The 16999-nt window shown below is 48.7% G+C and overlaps 2 protein-coding genes across 2 annotated transcripts in view; one reads left to right on the top strand and one right to left on the bottom strand.

The window, feature by feature from the left end:
- FBXO15 (F-box protein 15) overlaps positions 1–8295 on the bottom strand; it is a 35368-nt gene extending 27073 nt beyond the window's left edge. The window contains exons 1-3 of the mRNA XM_027960800.2: positions 7662–8295; positions 3044–3154; positions 1120–1224 (exon numbers count right to left, since the gene is read on the bottom strand). Coding sequence (XP_027816601.2) covers positions 1120–1224; positions 3044–3154; positions 7662–7789 — 344 coding nt within the window. The 5' untranslated portion in view covers positions 7790–8295. The remainder of the gene's footprint in view (positions 1–1119; positions 1225–3043; positions 3155–7661) is intronic.
- Positions 8296–8469: 174 nt separating this feature from the next.
- Positions 8470–14522, top strand: TIMM21 (translocase of inner mitochondrial membrane 21). The gene is made up of 6 exons (XM_004020397.6): positions 8470–9070; positions 10895–10957; positions 11056–11153; positions 13678–13751; positions 13839–13944; positions 14047–14522. The coding sequence occupies exons 1-6, from the start codon at positions 8770–8772 to the stop codon at positions 14137–14139; spliced, it is 735 nt and encodes a 244-aa protein (XP_004020446.1). The 5' UTR covers positions 8470–8769; the 3' UTR covers positions 14140–14522.
- The last annotated feature ends 2477 nt before the right edge of the window (positions 14523–16999 follow it).

The raw sequence follows: 16999 nt of genomic DNA, 5'->3' as shown, positions 1-16999 counted from the left end.
CATTCATTCTCGAACTATCTCAGGAGCTGACACTATGCATATATACTGACACAGACACGTATTTTCTCATACAGGAAATATCTTTTTAAAGTTAACGGATAAGAAAACCACCCTGACCAACCAGAGAATGGCACATGTCCCCTTCTTATTATGAGAACGTGGCTGGAGAGATTTTTAACACAGATTCTAAAACACAGAATTTAAATCTGCAGAAATGTATACCAGGGGTCCGATACTTTTTTCACCTTCCCTGCTGGCTCTGATGCAGCTGTTGCAGACCCCGCACTGAGGAGAGCTGTGCAGCTGTGTCTACATACCACAGCCCTGACCCGTCCCTCTCCGACCCCTCACCGAGTAAACCACTCCTGAAATCCGCATTCCCCTCCATCATGCTGTCTGCCCTGGCTGACAAGGGGCTTCTGCGTGGGACCAACACCCGTCTGACCCTTCTGATGTTGAAAACAGAGGGGTGTCACAGCTAAGACCCCACAATGCTCGCCAGAAGCTGGGGGGAGCCCACGTCTCACCCTCGAGACAACGTTCTGAGCCGCCGACAGAGATCATAGCGACAGCACAGAAGAAGGGGTTTCACCCCTCTTCCCACGGACCCCCCACCAGCCCAGGGGCTCTGCGGGCCTCCTCTCTGGGGCAGAGGCTCCCTGGGCATGCTCTGTCCTCCCCGCCGTCCCCTCACGCCCCTGCACCAAGCATGTCCCACAGCAGCCGGGTTTCGGGGAGCCTCTCCCTTGTCTTCCTGCGGGGTCTGCTCCACAAGGCCCAGCGGGGCAGGTCAGGGCAGGTCCCACGCCAGTGCCGCGGGCTGCGGAGGAAGCCTGCCCACCCCTGGGGGACAGCGAGTCCTCCCGGAAAACAGACCTGAGGCCACTTTCTCCAACAGCTTCATCGAGAACAAGCGTGACCTTTTCCAGTTCATGTAAAGACTATCCCTTTCCTAAAACGCGGAAGGGCAACCATTGAAAACTTCACCCAGGAGACATACATCTGAAACCACTCTCGAAATTCTTCTACATTCTCAAAAATGGCTCAGAAGCTCTCTCTAGTTTTCACAACTTCCATCAGAACGCCACTGGACCCGACAGCAGCGTGCAGTCTCCTTACTTGTCGTTGGCCAGGTGATAGAAGCGCCTGCTCACGCACCCGGCGCACAGCAGGGCCGCCGCATCCAGGTAGGACAGGATCTTCAGCAGGACCTCTGAGGGCAAACTGGGGGGCAGGGGGGAGGAGAGGAGTCAGAGCAGCTTCCAGAAAACACCTGGCCGTTCACCTCCCAACACAAGCAGCCCTTTCTGTGCAAGAGTCCCGGGGCTCCCATCTCAGCTCTGCCGGCGTCTCTCCCTCTGCCCTCCTTGGGAAGGAAGGACACGGGCAGAGAAGTGAACGAGGCAATGTCAGAAAGCAAACGGTGAGCACCTACGAGCATAAAGCCCCACAGGGAGAACAAGGCCCGCCCCTCCCCTGGGCCTGCGGGCTCCCTCCCTCGCCCCCACCCCCAGCACCCTGCTCCGGCAGCAGGTGCAGGCCCCCCGCCCACCGCGCTGCCCCTCTCTGGAGGCTCTTCTCCAGGCCCTTTCGTCTCTGTGTTCAGTTCTCAGCTTAAATGTCAGCTCCTCAAGAGAAGTCTTGCCTGACCATCCCGCCCTACTAATCTGGATTAAAGAGTCCATTTGCTTTCTGGACAGCAGGTACCCCAATTTATAATCTACTCCTTGTTTCAATCTGGGTCCTCCACAGGACTGGAAGCCTCATGAGAACACATGTGAGTGGCTTACCAAATGCCTCCTTCCCCAAGCAGAGTGTTTGGTTCAGAGAAGGCCCTCTGGTATCCATGGACAGATCAGCTAAAGCGATATTTGTTCTAGATCTCCTACCAGATTATTGTATGACAGAGTCTATTCCCAGAGAAGAGTGAGAAGACAACTCTTGAGAGTGCCTTGGATGGCAAGATGAAACCAGTCAATCCTAAAGGAAATCAATCCTGAATTGGAAGGACTGATGCCGAAGCTCCAATACTTTGGCTGCCTAATGCAAAGAGCCTACTCATTGGAAAATACCCTGATGCTGGGAAAGATTGAAGGCAGGAGGAGAAGGGGATGGCAGAGGATGAGATGGTTGGATGGCATCACCAACTCACTGGACATGAGTTTGAGCAAACTCCAGGAGATAGTGAAGGACATGGAGACTGGCGAGCTGCAGTTCATGGGATCGCAAGAATCAGACACGACTGAGTGACTGAACAACAGCAAAATCCCCAGAGTGTACGGTTTAAAGTTTAAATCCATGTCCTCAGTTAAATCTCTCTTTTTTGGCTTTTCTTCTTTTTAAAAACGTAGTGCAAGTATGGACACTGTTACCTGAGCAAGTTACGACGTGGTATTAAAGGTCCAAAACTTGAACTCAGGTTTTCTGTGCGAATCCGCGTTCTGCAGCACGTGGACTAGGTGAGCCCGCTCCCCGCCCTGCAAGACGCCCCCGGTGGTGCCGACTTTCCAGGACTACACGCAACATTGAGCGCACAGCTGCTGCTCCAGAGACGTTAGTACGGTACTAAGCCACAGGCATTTCAGCATCAATTTCAAATAGCAAGTATTTTTATCAGTTTCTACAGATCTTGTTGTTGAGGGTCACAGAACGGAACCTGACATGACAGAAAAGGGTTCCCCAAATCCTGAAAGCCAAGTAAGTCCGAGACCTCCTGAGCTCTCCAAAGGACACACTTTAATCTCCTTTCTCCTTTTCCAAGGGTCTTTATCAAGTAGAAAGTGAATAATTGTGAAGAACATTTTTCAAAAAGGAAAATTAAATGCACTTGTCACTTTTACAAGTTCGGCTTCATGAAACTAGTCTGATGATCACAGTGACAGGCTGTGATGACTCACAGCCAGCTCTCCGTGCTGTACATTCTCCCCACACACGTCTATTCTTAGAGAGCTCAAAATAGCAACCTGGTGTATCCGGCACTAAACTTTCTCTAATAACGCTGCCCCTGCAGCCCTGAGCTGCAGCAGAGCACCTCGTCCCTTACCTGTCCAGGGACGCAGAGCAGCCTGCGCTGGGCCTTCTGCAGACCTTGTCCTGCCGGGCATGGCGACTCAGGGCAGCGGGGCCTGAGGGCAACATGGCGCCTGGCCTCGTTCTGAAAGCACACGGGGAAAATACTAATTACAAAGGTGAACTGTCCATTCCCCTCTGCGAAACAGAAAGGATTCATGCACTCCAAAGACGACTCGCTGTGAAACTTCGTCTACAGAAGGCGGGGGTGGCAGTCAGACATTCAGTGTCCTGAGCAAACCTGGAGGCTGGGCTGACTCTGCTGCCTCTTATAAACCATCAGCACATCAAAAGGTGCTACAGAAAGAACTTGGTGGAAACAGTGAAGCAATTATCCTTGAATACATTAAAAAAAAAAAAAAAGAGTACTGAATGGAAGCAGAAAGGGAAGATAAAATGTGCCAACTGTCCAGTTTAAATAACACAAAAGAAAAACGGTAGAGTTAACATCAGTTCAGCTCAGTCGCTCAGTCGTGTCCGACTTTTTGCGATCCCATGAATTGCAGCATGTCTCAGTAGGGTTTAAAAAAAAAAAAAACTTAAATTCCTGAACTGGATCTGGCACCGTCCTCAGGCTTGCCCATCTTGGAGGGCTAACGAGCGGTCCCAGTTCTGGCTCCGGCAGTCACAGCCACAGGACCACCAAACACCCACCTGCTAAAATCAATGTTCACTACAGTCACCCCTCAAGACCAGCCGCTCTCAACAGCAGCTGGCCAGGGACCTGAGACGCCCAGCCAGTCAGCAAGCGCACACCTCCCAGTGGACACGCTGCTTCTGCTGGGGCGACCTGGAACCTGCTTCCTTACCTGCCTCCGCACACCTGACCCCCACCCCCCACCACACACAGACACGGCGATCACTGACCCTCCCAGCCAGCACACATTTCAGAATCAAGCAGAACCTAGAGCATGCAGCATCCACGTGCTTGGCTCACCAACCCTATGGCTCTGAGGATACACTCTGTTCACCACCGGTTTAATCAGCCCATCCCATTTTTCCTACCAGATATGCGCGATGACTGGGGGGCAAAGGAAAGGGACCCCAAGAACTTGGAAGACAGGGCAATAGTCTCTCTGGCAGTGCAAGAATGAAGTCCACATGGACAGATCAAAGGATGGCCCTTAACCGTGAGCACAGCCTGCTCTCAGGAGGCTTGGGGACGGTGCTGCCCACAGACTTGGCATCACCTGGTGCCTGCCGTGGAGACAAACAAGATCAGTGGACTTGAAGCTTGTTGGCTATGGAAATCTTTGCTTAAACAAAAATGTCAAGAGAAGTATAAAAATTAGTGCCCAGGTGGGATTCTCTGACTAAAGGGGGACAGGGCATTGCAGAGCTTTCCACACTAGCATCTCATCCTGCCCTCTCCCACTCTGCGTCTCTGCACTTGGCCAGGAAGTCAGGGAAGATGACGAGCACCCGAGTGCCTTCGGCTGCATGAAGCCGGGATGGAGGATCTAGACTGCACTCTGCGTCTCCTGGGTTGAGATGCCACCATCTCATGGAGATCTTCCAGCCATGCCCTCTAAACTCCAATCTGCACTTCACGCACACATGATGCTCCCCCATTTTTTTCCTTAGCACGCGTCACCAGACACCACACATTTCCCTCGCCCACCGTCACTGGGGTGGAAGGACTGTGCTGGCAGGGCTTCCTCATGAGATCTACTCACTGCCTATCCCCCACAACACCCCCAGCATGAAGAAGGCATTCAATAAATATTTTCTAAATTAATAACACATCGATCGAAAATGCAGACTCTATCAGCATACACTACAAAATCTTATGTTTGTATTTCTCTCTTCAGAGGAAAAAACCAAACACATACACACAAAGAAAAGCAGTCTGCAAGGAAAGAGAACAAGGTATTAACTGGTAGTACATCTGATTCACAAGATTAGGCGATTATAGAGTTTTTGGCGGTGCTTGTTTTTAAACAGAACTTGGAAGACTGGAGAACACAGTGTACTCTCCAATATTTCCCGTGTACTGAAAATGTAATGAGTTGTAAGGGAGGGTTGTTCTCATCTCAAAACTGAGAACCCCACACACAGGAAGATCTGGGAGCACAGCTATCACAGCAAAAAACATCCTTTCAGCTGGAGCCTTGGTTCTCAAAGGCCCCCAAGCATTCTGGGCTCCAGGTCCTCTGAGCACACCCTGCAGAAAGCTTAAAACTTCTTTAACATTTTTCCCCAAAATTGTTACATTAGTGTTCCAGGTCCAGAGGGAATCCCCTGCCCACTAGCTCATATCTGTTTGAAAGTACAGCCTATTTGTTCCTATTTTGTTTTCCATGATTAAACTAGATCTCCCTAGCCCTGCACTGCCAGAGCAGAAGACTGAGGCTCTAATGAGGTAATTAACAGTGACGCCTGTGTCACCATATATCTTATCGTTCTGGACTTTGGCACCATTGAGAGCATATCTGCATTTCTCCATAAAATAAACTAACTGCACATTCTTCAGAGCTACACAGTTCACCACCAGAAGCCCCATGCATGTCATGAAGCTCTGTATGGCTACAAAGTTAAGCAGTGCGTATTAAGCTTTATAACTAGTAAGATGACATTTAGTTTAAAACTGATTTTTTTTTCAAGTGACAAACTTTACCTGATTGCTTTGAATTAAGTTCAGTGTTTTAAAAACCTACTTTCTGGGCCTGATTCTTAATATCTGATAAATCAAAGAAATTAGACCAAGCAGAAACTAAGCCAACTTGCAGCTTTCTGTGATATTCTTACAGTTTAAGATATTTATACAAATTCATATTTTGTGTTAAAAAGATTTAAACATATTAAGCATTTTGTGTGATTCTTTGTTAAAATCTAATTTTTTCTGCCTCAAGACATTAAAAATAACCACCTACTTAGACTATAACCATTCTTAAGATCTGACTTTTCTTGACCAAAAAGAATTTATGTACCACCAAATCACAGACTGCCATGCACACTTCCATGCCAGGCATAATTACAGGCATTCTAATTACATCATTTCAACAAGAAGTTCACTCAACTTACAAAGTAATAGAAGATTCATCAGGTAACAATCATCCTGCTCCCACTAACAGAACCTTATATATAAAGACTAATTTTAGTAACAGTGGCAAATTGATTTAAAGTTCAATCTTCCTACTTTAAATTCCTGTCTTTCTCTCCTACATAATAGAAATTTTACAGGCATTATCACCATTTTGTCAGGAGGCTTGTGATATGTGGAGCGTTTACAGCTATTCTCAAGAACCAACTATCACTGTAATACCTAGGGAGGGGGGCCCTGCTTCTGAAACTAGCGTAAACGGGGTAATGGATCCTGGCAGGATGGACACGGGACACAGTCCTGGAGATTCAGGGGGAAAAAATATACCTTAAGTAGTTGAGCTGGTAAGTAGTAGTCTGTAGTGTTAGTCACTGCTTAGTAACAGAATCCTTTTCTATGCTTAAACACAGACATCTGGTTTATTAGAAGGCATAATATGGCAGACTTTCTATATCTATAAATCGAGATCTACAAGCAAAAAGAGAGTCTTCAAGAATCCAAACGGTCCTTCGCACTATTCCTCCACCTTGCAATCTAACTGGGAAGACCGGTGCAGAGCTAGGAACAGCTCAGCATGAAAGAAAGGGATGTAATAAGACATGAAGACAGCACTAGGGATACTTCCTCCGACATTCACTCTGTGAAGTGAGCCACTGTCCTTGGAGTTAAGCTGAAGTTCCTTTTGGAAAGCAGTTGCCACCTCCTGCGCCCTGCCCCTCCCCGACCTCACTCCTCCAATCTCCTTCTGTGACTGCAGAAGAGGACCACCCTTCAGCCGCCAGGCACCCCGAGAGAACTGGAGCGAAGACGAGACCCCTGTCACCAGAACAACACACATACACACACCCTCCTCCGCTTGGACAAGAAGACTACATAAGAGAATCCGGGAGCGAGCACCGAGGGGTGTCTGTCTATTAACAGAAGGCATCCCCCCAGGGTCTGCTGAGAAACGCAAACCTGGCCGTGATGGCGGAGGTGCAGCTCCCAGACCAACCTGCCTAAAAGCGTTACCTGGTTAGGGGGCTGAGTCCTCCATTCGTGAACTGGGTGCAGGAGAGAAAATTGATTATGTTTTGATAAGTAGAATCGACTTTTCTAAAGTCATAAAAAAGACAAAAACCCGGCCCCAGAATTAGGTAGGAAATAACTTCGGGAACATGCTTTGGAGGGGAGCCTTGCCGGCTACGCGGCGCGGGAGCGCGGAGATTCCCACCTGCCCGCGTAGGTGGGCGCGTCCACGCGGCGGCTCTCCGCGAGGGCTGCTCCAGGTCTAGGGGCTCGCACGCCCCCGTACCCCCAGGGCCCACTAACTGAGTGAACCGAGGAGACAGAATATTCCAGGGAAGCTCCTCGACTTGTACCGTGACTTGGGGTTACCCCACGCTTCCAAGCTTTAGACACTTCCTCTCTCCGTCCTTCCAGACCTTTCCCGCGCTAACAGGTCGGAATCAATGAAAAGAAAGAGAAAGGGAGGCGGGGGAGTGAGGGGCTACTCCTGTCGGGGCTCCCGGGCGCCCGCCCCAACGCCACCCCACCCCCGGAGAGTCACCTGAACCCTGCGCGCCCCGCGGCAGCCCCGGGGCTCCCGAAAGCTGAGCCAAAGCAGCCAAGAGGCGGGGGCCGCGCCAAGAGGCACTGCCATTGCAGCTGCAAGAGCCGGCCGCGTCCGATCGCCATGGATACCCAGCGCCGACGCTCCTCCTCCTGGCCGTCGCACCGCACCGGGACACGCCCCCTCGCTGGCGCGTGCGCAGAGGAGCTGGGGGGGCGGGGCCGAGGGCAACGCCGCCTGTCAGCCGGCTCCAGGGGACCTGGCGCCGGCGCCGATGCCGACGCCGACGCCGAGGACTCCTGGCGGCGGCGAGAGCGCAACGGGGATTCTGTGCTCCCACGCAGGCTCTGAGAGTGCTTCGCCCTCCCCACCTGCGGGCTCTGGGGTAGTCTTCGCTACTTCCTGCCCGACTTGTTTAAGAACACCAAACGAAAAGGCTACATTGTCTGCCCAGAGGCAACAGCAGGGCCACAGTCAGACCGAGAATTCCCCAGTTGGCACGGCCCCTTCTAGTGGGACACCGGGATAGGCGGTTTGTAACCGCGAACTTCATTTTTGCAAGTTCCTGAAGTACGCAGCGCCAGGGGCTCCCATCCCGCCGGCCACCAACAAAGCCCCGCCTTCCTGTCCCGCCGAGGCGCGCGGCGTCCGCGCAGGGGCGTGAGGGAGGCCCCGAGGCGTCCGCGCGCGCCCCGGCTGCCTTGCACTGTGGGAGATGTAGTCCTTGAGCGTCCCGCGCCGCGGCAGTTCCGGGAGGAGTGCCGCCCTCGAACTACCACTCCCAGGGCTCCTAGCGGTCTTCCAGGTCCCTTTGCGAGGGGCCTGCCGGGGATCAGGTGAATGTCAGCAGAGAAAGGAATCCAAGTACTTTAAGTCCAGTGAAAGGAGAGCCGAAGGGAAGGGAAACTGGGCGTCAGCTCCTTTCAGGAGACGTTCTGTCTTGATTGACGCAGTTGGAGCTAACGTTTTTGCCGAACACGCCCGTGCAGCGTCACCGGTGTGGACGCGAGCGCTCGAGCCCGCGCCCGGCCGGGTGTGTGGCAGGTCGCGAAGGTCTGCTCTTCACAGCTGGCGTCTTCCCTGAGCGGGGCGACCTTCCGGGAGCATGATCTGCACTCTCCTGAGAGCTGTGCGGTGCACGGAGAGGCTGCATGGGTGCCCCGGGAAGCCATGGTTTCTGCCGCACTCCGTGCCTCACAGAGCTTGCTCGCAGACTGAGCCCAGGTGGAGATGGGGGCTGCAAGAGCAGAACACGGCGGCGCGACCTAGGTATATTTGGGGAGTCAACCAGAGATCCATCTGGACGCAAGGACGGAGCCCCCAGAGCGCGAAGGAGGACGGCAGCAAGCAAGTGTCTGTGCACAGGAGTCAGGGCGGGGAAACTGTCCTCTCAACGTCACAGAAAGGTAAAGGGGATTCCGTGTAGCGATCAGTCTCAGCAAACGTGACGGGAGCTGCCGACGCCCTTTATATAAGTTCAGAACCGAGAATAAACGGTTCACGCAAATTAAAAGGTAGAACCGTTGAAGGCAGTTCAAAGCAGAGAAGATAGGCCTGCAATTTTCTTCCCAGATTTGAGAATTCACATTTGACGGTTGATTTTGATGCAACTTTGCTGAATTATGCCTGTAAGATTTTTCTCAACTTTTATTAGTTTGGTGTGGAGAGAGCCTATAAAACCGTTGTTTGATGTTTTGTAACAGACAAGTAGATTTCCCAGGTGTTACTTCACCTCATTTGAATCTCACCGTTTACTTTTTCAGACAGGCTCAGTAGTATGTATAAGGCTAATTTCCCCAGTTTTGCAAAACTAAAAATTGAATGTATTTCTAATCTCAGTTTCCTAATAGCCATGCCAGTACCTCTTAGGACAACCACACCTGTCTTTAGTTTCTAAGAATAGCGCTGTCTCTGACATTTGGCCCTTAGATGCAGTGCTGTTTTTTATTTATTATTTTGATCAGTGGCAGGCAGTTTTAGAGGCTTCCATTCGACTTTTCTGATTATGGTATGGTGGGCAATGCACCTCAAAGGACCTAGTTTAGGGACTATTGTTGCTGATGACTGAGTATAGCCGTTCCAGTTATACTTTGAAAATCAGGGAAATGACCGTATGGTAAGTCCACCCAGCTGTGACCCTCTTACATGCCAGGCTCTTTATTACATAGCCACCACAGGTACTCAACAGAGAGACCATAGAGACTCCTTAGGTTATTGATGTCAGCTTAGACTCTGTCCGGTGTACCTTGAAGTATCCCCTTTTCCAGCATGGGGTCACCAAGTTAATGGCTGAGGGGCTCTGGTGAAGGACCAGGGGAATCTTATGCTTGCGCAAGTGCCTCCTGATGGAGTTGGCCTTCCTTCGGTAAATGAATGCCAGGAGTGAAGAGCGGTTCAGGTCCAGAAACCGAGCTGTTCATTGTCACGACTGTTGCCACCTGGCTTCAGTGCTGGGCCATCCCCAGGGCTGTCAGAGCACCTGTGGGCAGTGTTTTCCAGGCCCCTCTCGGGACAGCCGGCCCTGGTGTCCGACACCCGCTTGAGTACACCCACAGTTCGTGTGGCAGTGCTGTCATTTTTACTTCACTTAATGTGGACCACGCTCGCTCCATCTTTGCCAGCACGAGCCGAGCTGTGCACCAGCTCTCAGGCTGCTTGTCACACTTCAGTGTTTGATCGGAGAGTGCTGATCAGTCAGCTCCCATTCGTCCCAGTCTGTATTTCGCGCCCCTTCCCGTCTCCCTTAGGATATAGCTGGCTCTGCTGGTGGGGCCTCCGGCTGCTTCAGGGCTGGGGTAGCCCATTTCTTCCTTCCTTCCAGTTACGTTGAACCCTGGCCAGAGCACGTGTCTTGCAAGGTGGAAGTCTCCACCAGGTCTGCGAGCAGGAGAAACAGCTAGCCTTTAACTGGGAGGCGTGAGCTGCCACTTCATGTGGGAGGGTTCAGAGGAAGTGGATCAAAGGATTTCCTAATCTTAGACAGTAAGGAGGCATTAAGATCAAGTACCTAAAGTACCAACTCCTCAGCCCTGCTCCCAGAGTTGGCTGTGGTTCTTTCCAAATAACTTTTCAAGTGATTCCAATGCGCAGATTTGACAGCAGCTGCTCCAGAACACACGCCGACCCCTCCCGTGTCCGAAACCCACATCTCAACTGCTGGAAATCCTGAAGCCAAGAGCATCCAGCTCATGTCCGGCACACGTGTAACCAGGGGTGTTTTCTCTTTACAGTGAAAGAAGCTGGAAGAGATTTTACCTACTTAATAGTGGTGCTTATTGGAATCACCATTACAGGTTGAAATCACAGCAAGTATAAACCTCCTGAATGTCTTTTTCTCTCTCCATTTGTCTCGTTCTTGTTTTGCTAGATCTCCTTTTTCTGTGATTTTCAGGTGGCTTGTTTTACACGATCTTCAGAGAACTTTTTTCTTCATCTAGTCCGAATAAGATATATGGGAAAGCCCTAGAAAAGTGCAGATCGCATCCTGAGGTTAGTCTTTAAGGCTGTTATTCCAACTCCGATAATAGGGAGGAAAAAACGTTGGGGTGACCGGGGGAGTGGTGGGCAGAAGTCACATAGTGGTTCCGAGACTGGTGAAATTTATGTAATAAATTGGAATGGTTGGGTTGTGATTATGTTATTAGCTCCTTGTTCGCTACTTGAAATGCTTTGATTTATGGGCAGCACCCAGAGGTCCATACAGGGACATTTCAATTCTAATTGTAAAAGCTTAGACTATACCAGCATGTTAAACTCATGCACTAAGTGTCCAGTCTTTTTAAAAACCTGATCCATGACCTCATGATCATAGTGGGAATTGTTGGAGCTTACTGAGAGCATAGTGTGCACCACACACACTGCCCAAGGTCTGAGTGCTCATTCGCACGAGAACCACTCATGCCGGGCGCGGTCTCTATCCCGCATGCAGAAGAACACTGACATTTAAAGAGAGTAAATTAACAAAGCTAAGATGACCAAGCCAGTAAGAGGGAGAAAGTGAATGTGTTAGTCTCTCAGTCATGTCTGACTCCTTGTGACCCCATGGACTGTACCCTGCCAGGCTCCTCTGTCCATGGGATTCTCCAGGCAAGAATCCTAGAGGGGGTTGCCATGCCCTCCTCCGGGGGATCTTCCCGACTCAGGGATCAAGCCCCGGGTCTCCCACATTTGTAGGCAGATTCTTTACCTTCTGAGCCACGAGGGAAGCCTCGTAAGAGGGAGAGCCAGAACCTAGTCCAAGTTTGTCTGATTCCAGATCTTATGTCTTAAGCACAGCCTGCCTGAACCAGGAGTAGGCAGGCGCAGAAAAGCTACATTGATTTTTTTTTTGAAGGATCCCATCGAGAAGGAAGTTTTCCATAGGGCTTTCCAGTCACAGAGAGAAAGCCAGTGTAGCCTGTGAAGGCCCAGATTTCTTACTCCCTGAGTGCAAAGCTTCAGCATTGAAAAATCTAATTCGTTGAAAGCTTAATTCTTGTACTTTGAAAGAATATGGCATATAGCATCATAAATCGCATGGCTGTTTCTCATGTAGACCAAGGAGTAATAGCAAAGAGACAGTCCCTGGGGAGGGCGGGAAGGTTTCGAACCCGCAGACGCTGTCAGCCTAGGTCCTGTCAGCATCCATGCCCTGCCCTGGGTTTCCCTGGGCACCGCCTCCACATGCTCCATCAGTGTCTAGTCTCGGCAGGACGGAAGCCTCGGGAGCTAACGGTCTCTGACATCTTTCTTTCTTACTGAACTTGGGCGATCTGAGAGCCGTAGGGGAGATGCCACTCTGAGTGAAACTCAGCAGGGAATAAGGAAGTTCCCACTGTAGTTATTGGAGAAGGAAATGGCAACCCACTCCAGTGTTCTTGCCTGGAGAATCCCAGGGACAGCAGAGCCTGGTGGGCTGCCGTCTATGGGGTCGCACAGAGTTGGACACAACTGAAGCGACTTAGCAGCAGCAGCACTGTAGTTACTGGGAAACCTAATTCTACCTGACAAGATACGCTTTACACACTATGATGATAAATATGACCAGTCGCGTAGTTAAATGTTGGAAGAGATGAAGAGTTGCTGCGTTGTTCACAAACTAGCCATTCGGTGATTTTCAGCATTGGAACAAAACAGAACTTCCCTGAATAAACACGGAGTGGGATGTTTTCAAGCTCATAACTTAACTTGCTGCCTGAACGAGCTCTACAAAAAATAATTAAACTTTAACAACTTGATTTTCTCAGCATTTATTAGGGGCCTGTTCTTTGCCAGGCACTGTGACTGATTGAAAAACAGAAAACTCTAATGTTCTGATACTGACATGTTTAATCTATTTGAGTGAGTTATTTGAAGAATTGTCCCATTTGTTTCAAATACATAGTTCTTTAATATGTCTCATCTTACCTATTACTTCTTTTTCTTTATGTCTGAAAATTTTGATATGAAGACACTCAACAAACAAACTAAATATTTCTAGAGTTGAAGCAATATTTGTTTTACTTTCATATCAAATTTGTATTTTATGAAAATATTCCAAAGTATTTGCATTTTCAGTTCAGTAAAAATTTCATTTCCGCTTCATTGTGAGTTTTCCCATTAGGAATAATGGTTTCCTACCCCTTGATCTGGTGTGCTTTAAATAGGGTCATTTGTTTTTATATGTGTGTTTTGGAGAAGGAAATGGCAACCCACTCCAGTATTCTTGCCTGGAGAATCCCACGGGCGGAGGAGCCTGGTAGGCTACAGTCCATGGGGTCGCAAAGAGTCGGACACGACTGAGCGACTTGCCTTTCCCTTTAGTGACTAAAGTATCATTTTGCTCTCATAAGTTTTAGTATCAGACACCATTGGGTAAATGTTGCTAAAAATGTTCAGTGGACATTAATTAGAGTGAACTCTGGGAGATAATGAAGGGCAGGGGAACCTGGCGTGTTGCAGTTTGTGGGGTCACTTGGTTTGTCAAAAAATATTTTTCCAGGAAGTTTTAAAAAACCATAACCCTGACAGAGCAGGCCTGGTCTGTGTCCTCTAGGTCATCAGTGTTTTTGGCGAGCCCGTCAAAGGCTATGGGGAGGCAACACGGCGAGGCCGAAGGCAGCACGTTAGGTATGGGATCAGCCGGGATCCGGGGGGCTGGTGGGAGAGGCTTAAGTGAGAGGAGGTCAGGCCTGTGCTCTTTCACCTTCTTGACAGCTTTATTGAATACACAAAAGACGGGCTGAAACACATGCGAGTGAAGTTCTACATCCAGGGCTCGGAGCCTGGGAAGCAGGGAACCGTGCACCTTGAAGTGAAGGAGGTGAGCCGCGTGGGGCAGGGGTCCCAAACCCAGACTCACGGAAGTGCCGAGGGGAAAGCAAGGCCTTGATGCTCTTTCGTTTATGTTTTTGTTTTCTTCCAGAACCCAGAAAGTGGTGAATATGAATTTCGATATATATTTGTAGAACTTGAACCTTATTCTAGAACTATTGTCATTGAAGATAATCGATCCTGAGACAATCAGAAGAACAAGCAAGCTTGTGTTTCCTGATGAGTGTCGCAGGCTCTGATCATCACAGCCCTTGGCCAGCCTCTGTTTTGAATAAAACCGGAGGGAGTGAAGCTCATAAAAGTGAAGGCTACTGGGTAGTTGTTACATTTAGACAAACTGAATTAGAGATTTTCTCGTAGAGTGAAAAATCATGAAATAGAGCATACTTTATGTTAAATCTTTGCATTAATGGTCACAGGCAGAGTTTCTGCTCTACTGAACATCTTATATGATAAATTTTTTGTTATTAAAAGTTTTACACCATGTAAATAAAGTTCAGTATTCAATGCTTTTTTATGTTGTATAAAATCTGTGAAATAAAATTGAAACTAATTGAGAAAGGAGTACATCAAGGCTGTATATTATCACCTTGCTTATTTAACTTATATGCAGAGTACATCATGTGAAGTCCTGGACTGGATGAAGCACAACCTGGAATCAAGATTGCTGGGAGAAATATCAGTAACCTCAGATATGCAGATGACACCACCCTTATGGCAGAAAGCAAAGAGAAACTAAAGAGCCTGTTGATGGAAGTGAAAGAGAATGAAAAAGCTGGCTTAAAATTCAACATTCAAAAAATTAAGATCATAGCATCCAATCCCATCACTTCATGGCAAATAGATGGGGAAACAATGGAAACAGTGAGAGACTTTATTTTCATGGGCTCCAAAATCACTGCAAATGGTGGCTGCAACCATGAAATTAAAAGATGCTTGCTCCTTGAAAGAAGCTATGACAAACTTAGACAGCATATTAAAAGGCAGAGACATTACTTTACCCACAAAGGTCCGTCTAGTGAAAGCTATGATTTTTCCAGTAGTCATGTATGGATGTGAGAGTTGGACCATAAGGAAAGTGAGCACCGAAGAATTGATGCTTTTGAACTATGGTGTTGGAGAAGACTCTTGATAGTCCCTTGGACTGCAAGGAAATCCAACCAGTCCATCCTAAAGGAAATCAGTGCCGAATAATCATTGGAAGGACTGATGCTGAAGCTGAAGCTCCAACATTTTAGCCACCTGATGAGAAGAACTGACTTATTGGAAAAGACCTGATGCTGGAAAAGATTGAAGGCGGGAGGAGAAGGGGATGACAGAGGATGAGATGGTTGGATGGCATCACCGACTCGATGGACATGAGTTTGAGCAAGCTCTGAGAGTTGCTGATAGACAGGGAAGCCTGGCATGCCACAATCCATGGGGTTGCAAAGAGACACGACTGAGTGACTGGACTGAATAAAAAGATGCCCAAAGCAGCTTCTTTCCATCTATTTTGGAATCAGACTCGAGATGAACTTTTGAAAATATTTGAGAACTAACCATTTTAAGATGTTTTATCTGTGTTTTGCTACCAGACATTCTCAGGTACTTGGAATTTTCTTAAATAGGCCTCTCATATTCCTTTCCTGGCAAAGCAGTCATGGAAGCTACCACTTGGTTGGGTAGGATTGGTCCTCCCCTCAGTGGCATTTTCAAAAGTCTTCTATGAGAATTGGGGTCACAAGGCATCGTTTTTGCCCTAAAGTCATTGACCATGCATTTACAGCACACCAAGAGGTAGATGTCGGTCTTCTGCAGCCCCGGCCACACACCTGCACCGCTAAAAGTACCTCCTGCCAGATGCGGTCTCATCAAGTCCTCACATTCACATGGGGCCAGCCGGCTAGATGGGGGACGTGGGGCTCTTCTCTTCTGTACTATTACTGGGAACCAGAAACATGTTCTCATTTATGCATTCAACCTTACAATGCCTTTTAAGGTATCATTTTCATTTTTGTACCTTCAGTTCTTAGCATTCTTGGAAGATAGTAGGTTTTCAAAAGTTAAAAGATGCTTACTCCTTGGAAGAAAAGTTAGGACCAACCTAGATAGCATATTAAAAAGCAGAGACATTACTTTGCCAACAAAGGTCTGTCTAATCAGTTCAGTTCAGTCGCTCAGTCGTGTCCGACTCTTTGCGACCCCATGAATCGCAGCATGCCAGGCCTCCCTGTCCATCACCAACTCCCGGAGTTCACTCAGACTTGCATCCATCGAGTCAGTGATGCCATCCAGCCATCTCATCCTCAGTCATCCCCTTCTGCCCCCAATCCCTCCTATGGTTTTTCCAGTGGTCATGTATGGATGTGAGAGTTGGACTGTAAAGAAAGCTGAGCACCGAAGAATTGATGCTTTTGAACTGTGGTGTTGGAGAAGACTCTTGAGAGTCCCTTGGACTGCAAGGAGATCCAACCGATCCATTCTGAAGGAGATCAGCCCTGGGATTTCTTTGGAAGGAATGATGCTGAAGCTGAAACTCCAGTACTTTGGCCACCTCATGCAAAGAGTTGACTCATTGGAAAAGACTCTGATACTGGGAGGGATTGGGGGCAGGAGGAGAAGGGGACGACAGAGGATGAGATGGCTGGATGGTATCACTGACTCGATGGACGTGAGTCTGAGTGAACTCCGGGAGTTGGTGATGGACAGGGAAGCCTGGCGTGCTGCAATTCATTGGGTCACAAAGAGTCGGACACGACTGAGCAACTGAACTGATTAAATCCAAGCCTTAGAAGCATCTAGACATACTTCTAAAACACAGACAACTTAGTTCTCAGAAGCTGACTTTAAAAGCTGCTGAAGTCTTAGCATGCCGGCTCTAAGAAATAGAAGACTGAAAATTATGGACGCAGTATTGTCACAGTCGAAAGCATTCATGGATCAGTAAAACAAAATCACAACCAAAAAGTATGCATCTAATGCCTCTGGAGGGTTGAAATTTCTCTAGGAGCAGGCTTGGAAAAAGGAAAACATGAATACTGCTCTTCAGAATACGTGCGCAC

Source organism: Ovis aries, chromosome 23, assembly GCF_016772045.2.
Source record: "Ovis aries strain OAR_USU_Benz2616 breed Rambouillet chromosome 23, ARS-UI_Ramb_v3.0, whole genome shotgun sequence".
Taxonomy (NCBI): Eukaryota; Metazoa; Chordata; class Mammalia; order Artiodactyla; family Bovidae; genus Ovis; species Ovis aries.
Note: the sequence above shows the minus strand (reverse complement) of the source record. Positions and strands in the feature narration are given on the sequence as shown.

Coding starts and splice junctions, on each gene's coding strand:
- TIMM21 (XM_004020397.6), top strand. CDS start 8,770: ATGATCTGCACTCTCCTGAGAGCTGTGCGGTGCACGGAGAGGCTGCAT. Junction 9,071..10,894: donor CCTCTCAACGTCACAGAAAG/GTAAAGGGGATT, acceptor TTCTCTTTACAG/TGAAAGAAGCTGGAAGAGAT. Junction 13,752..13,838: donor GGCCGAAGGCAGCACGTTAG/GTATGGGATCAG, acceptor CCTTCTTGACAG/CTTTATTGAATACACAAAAG.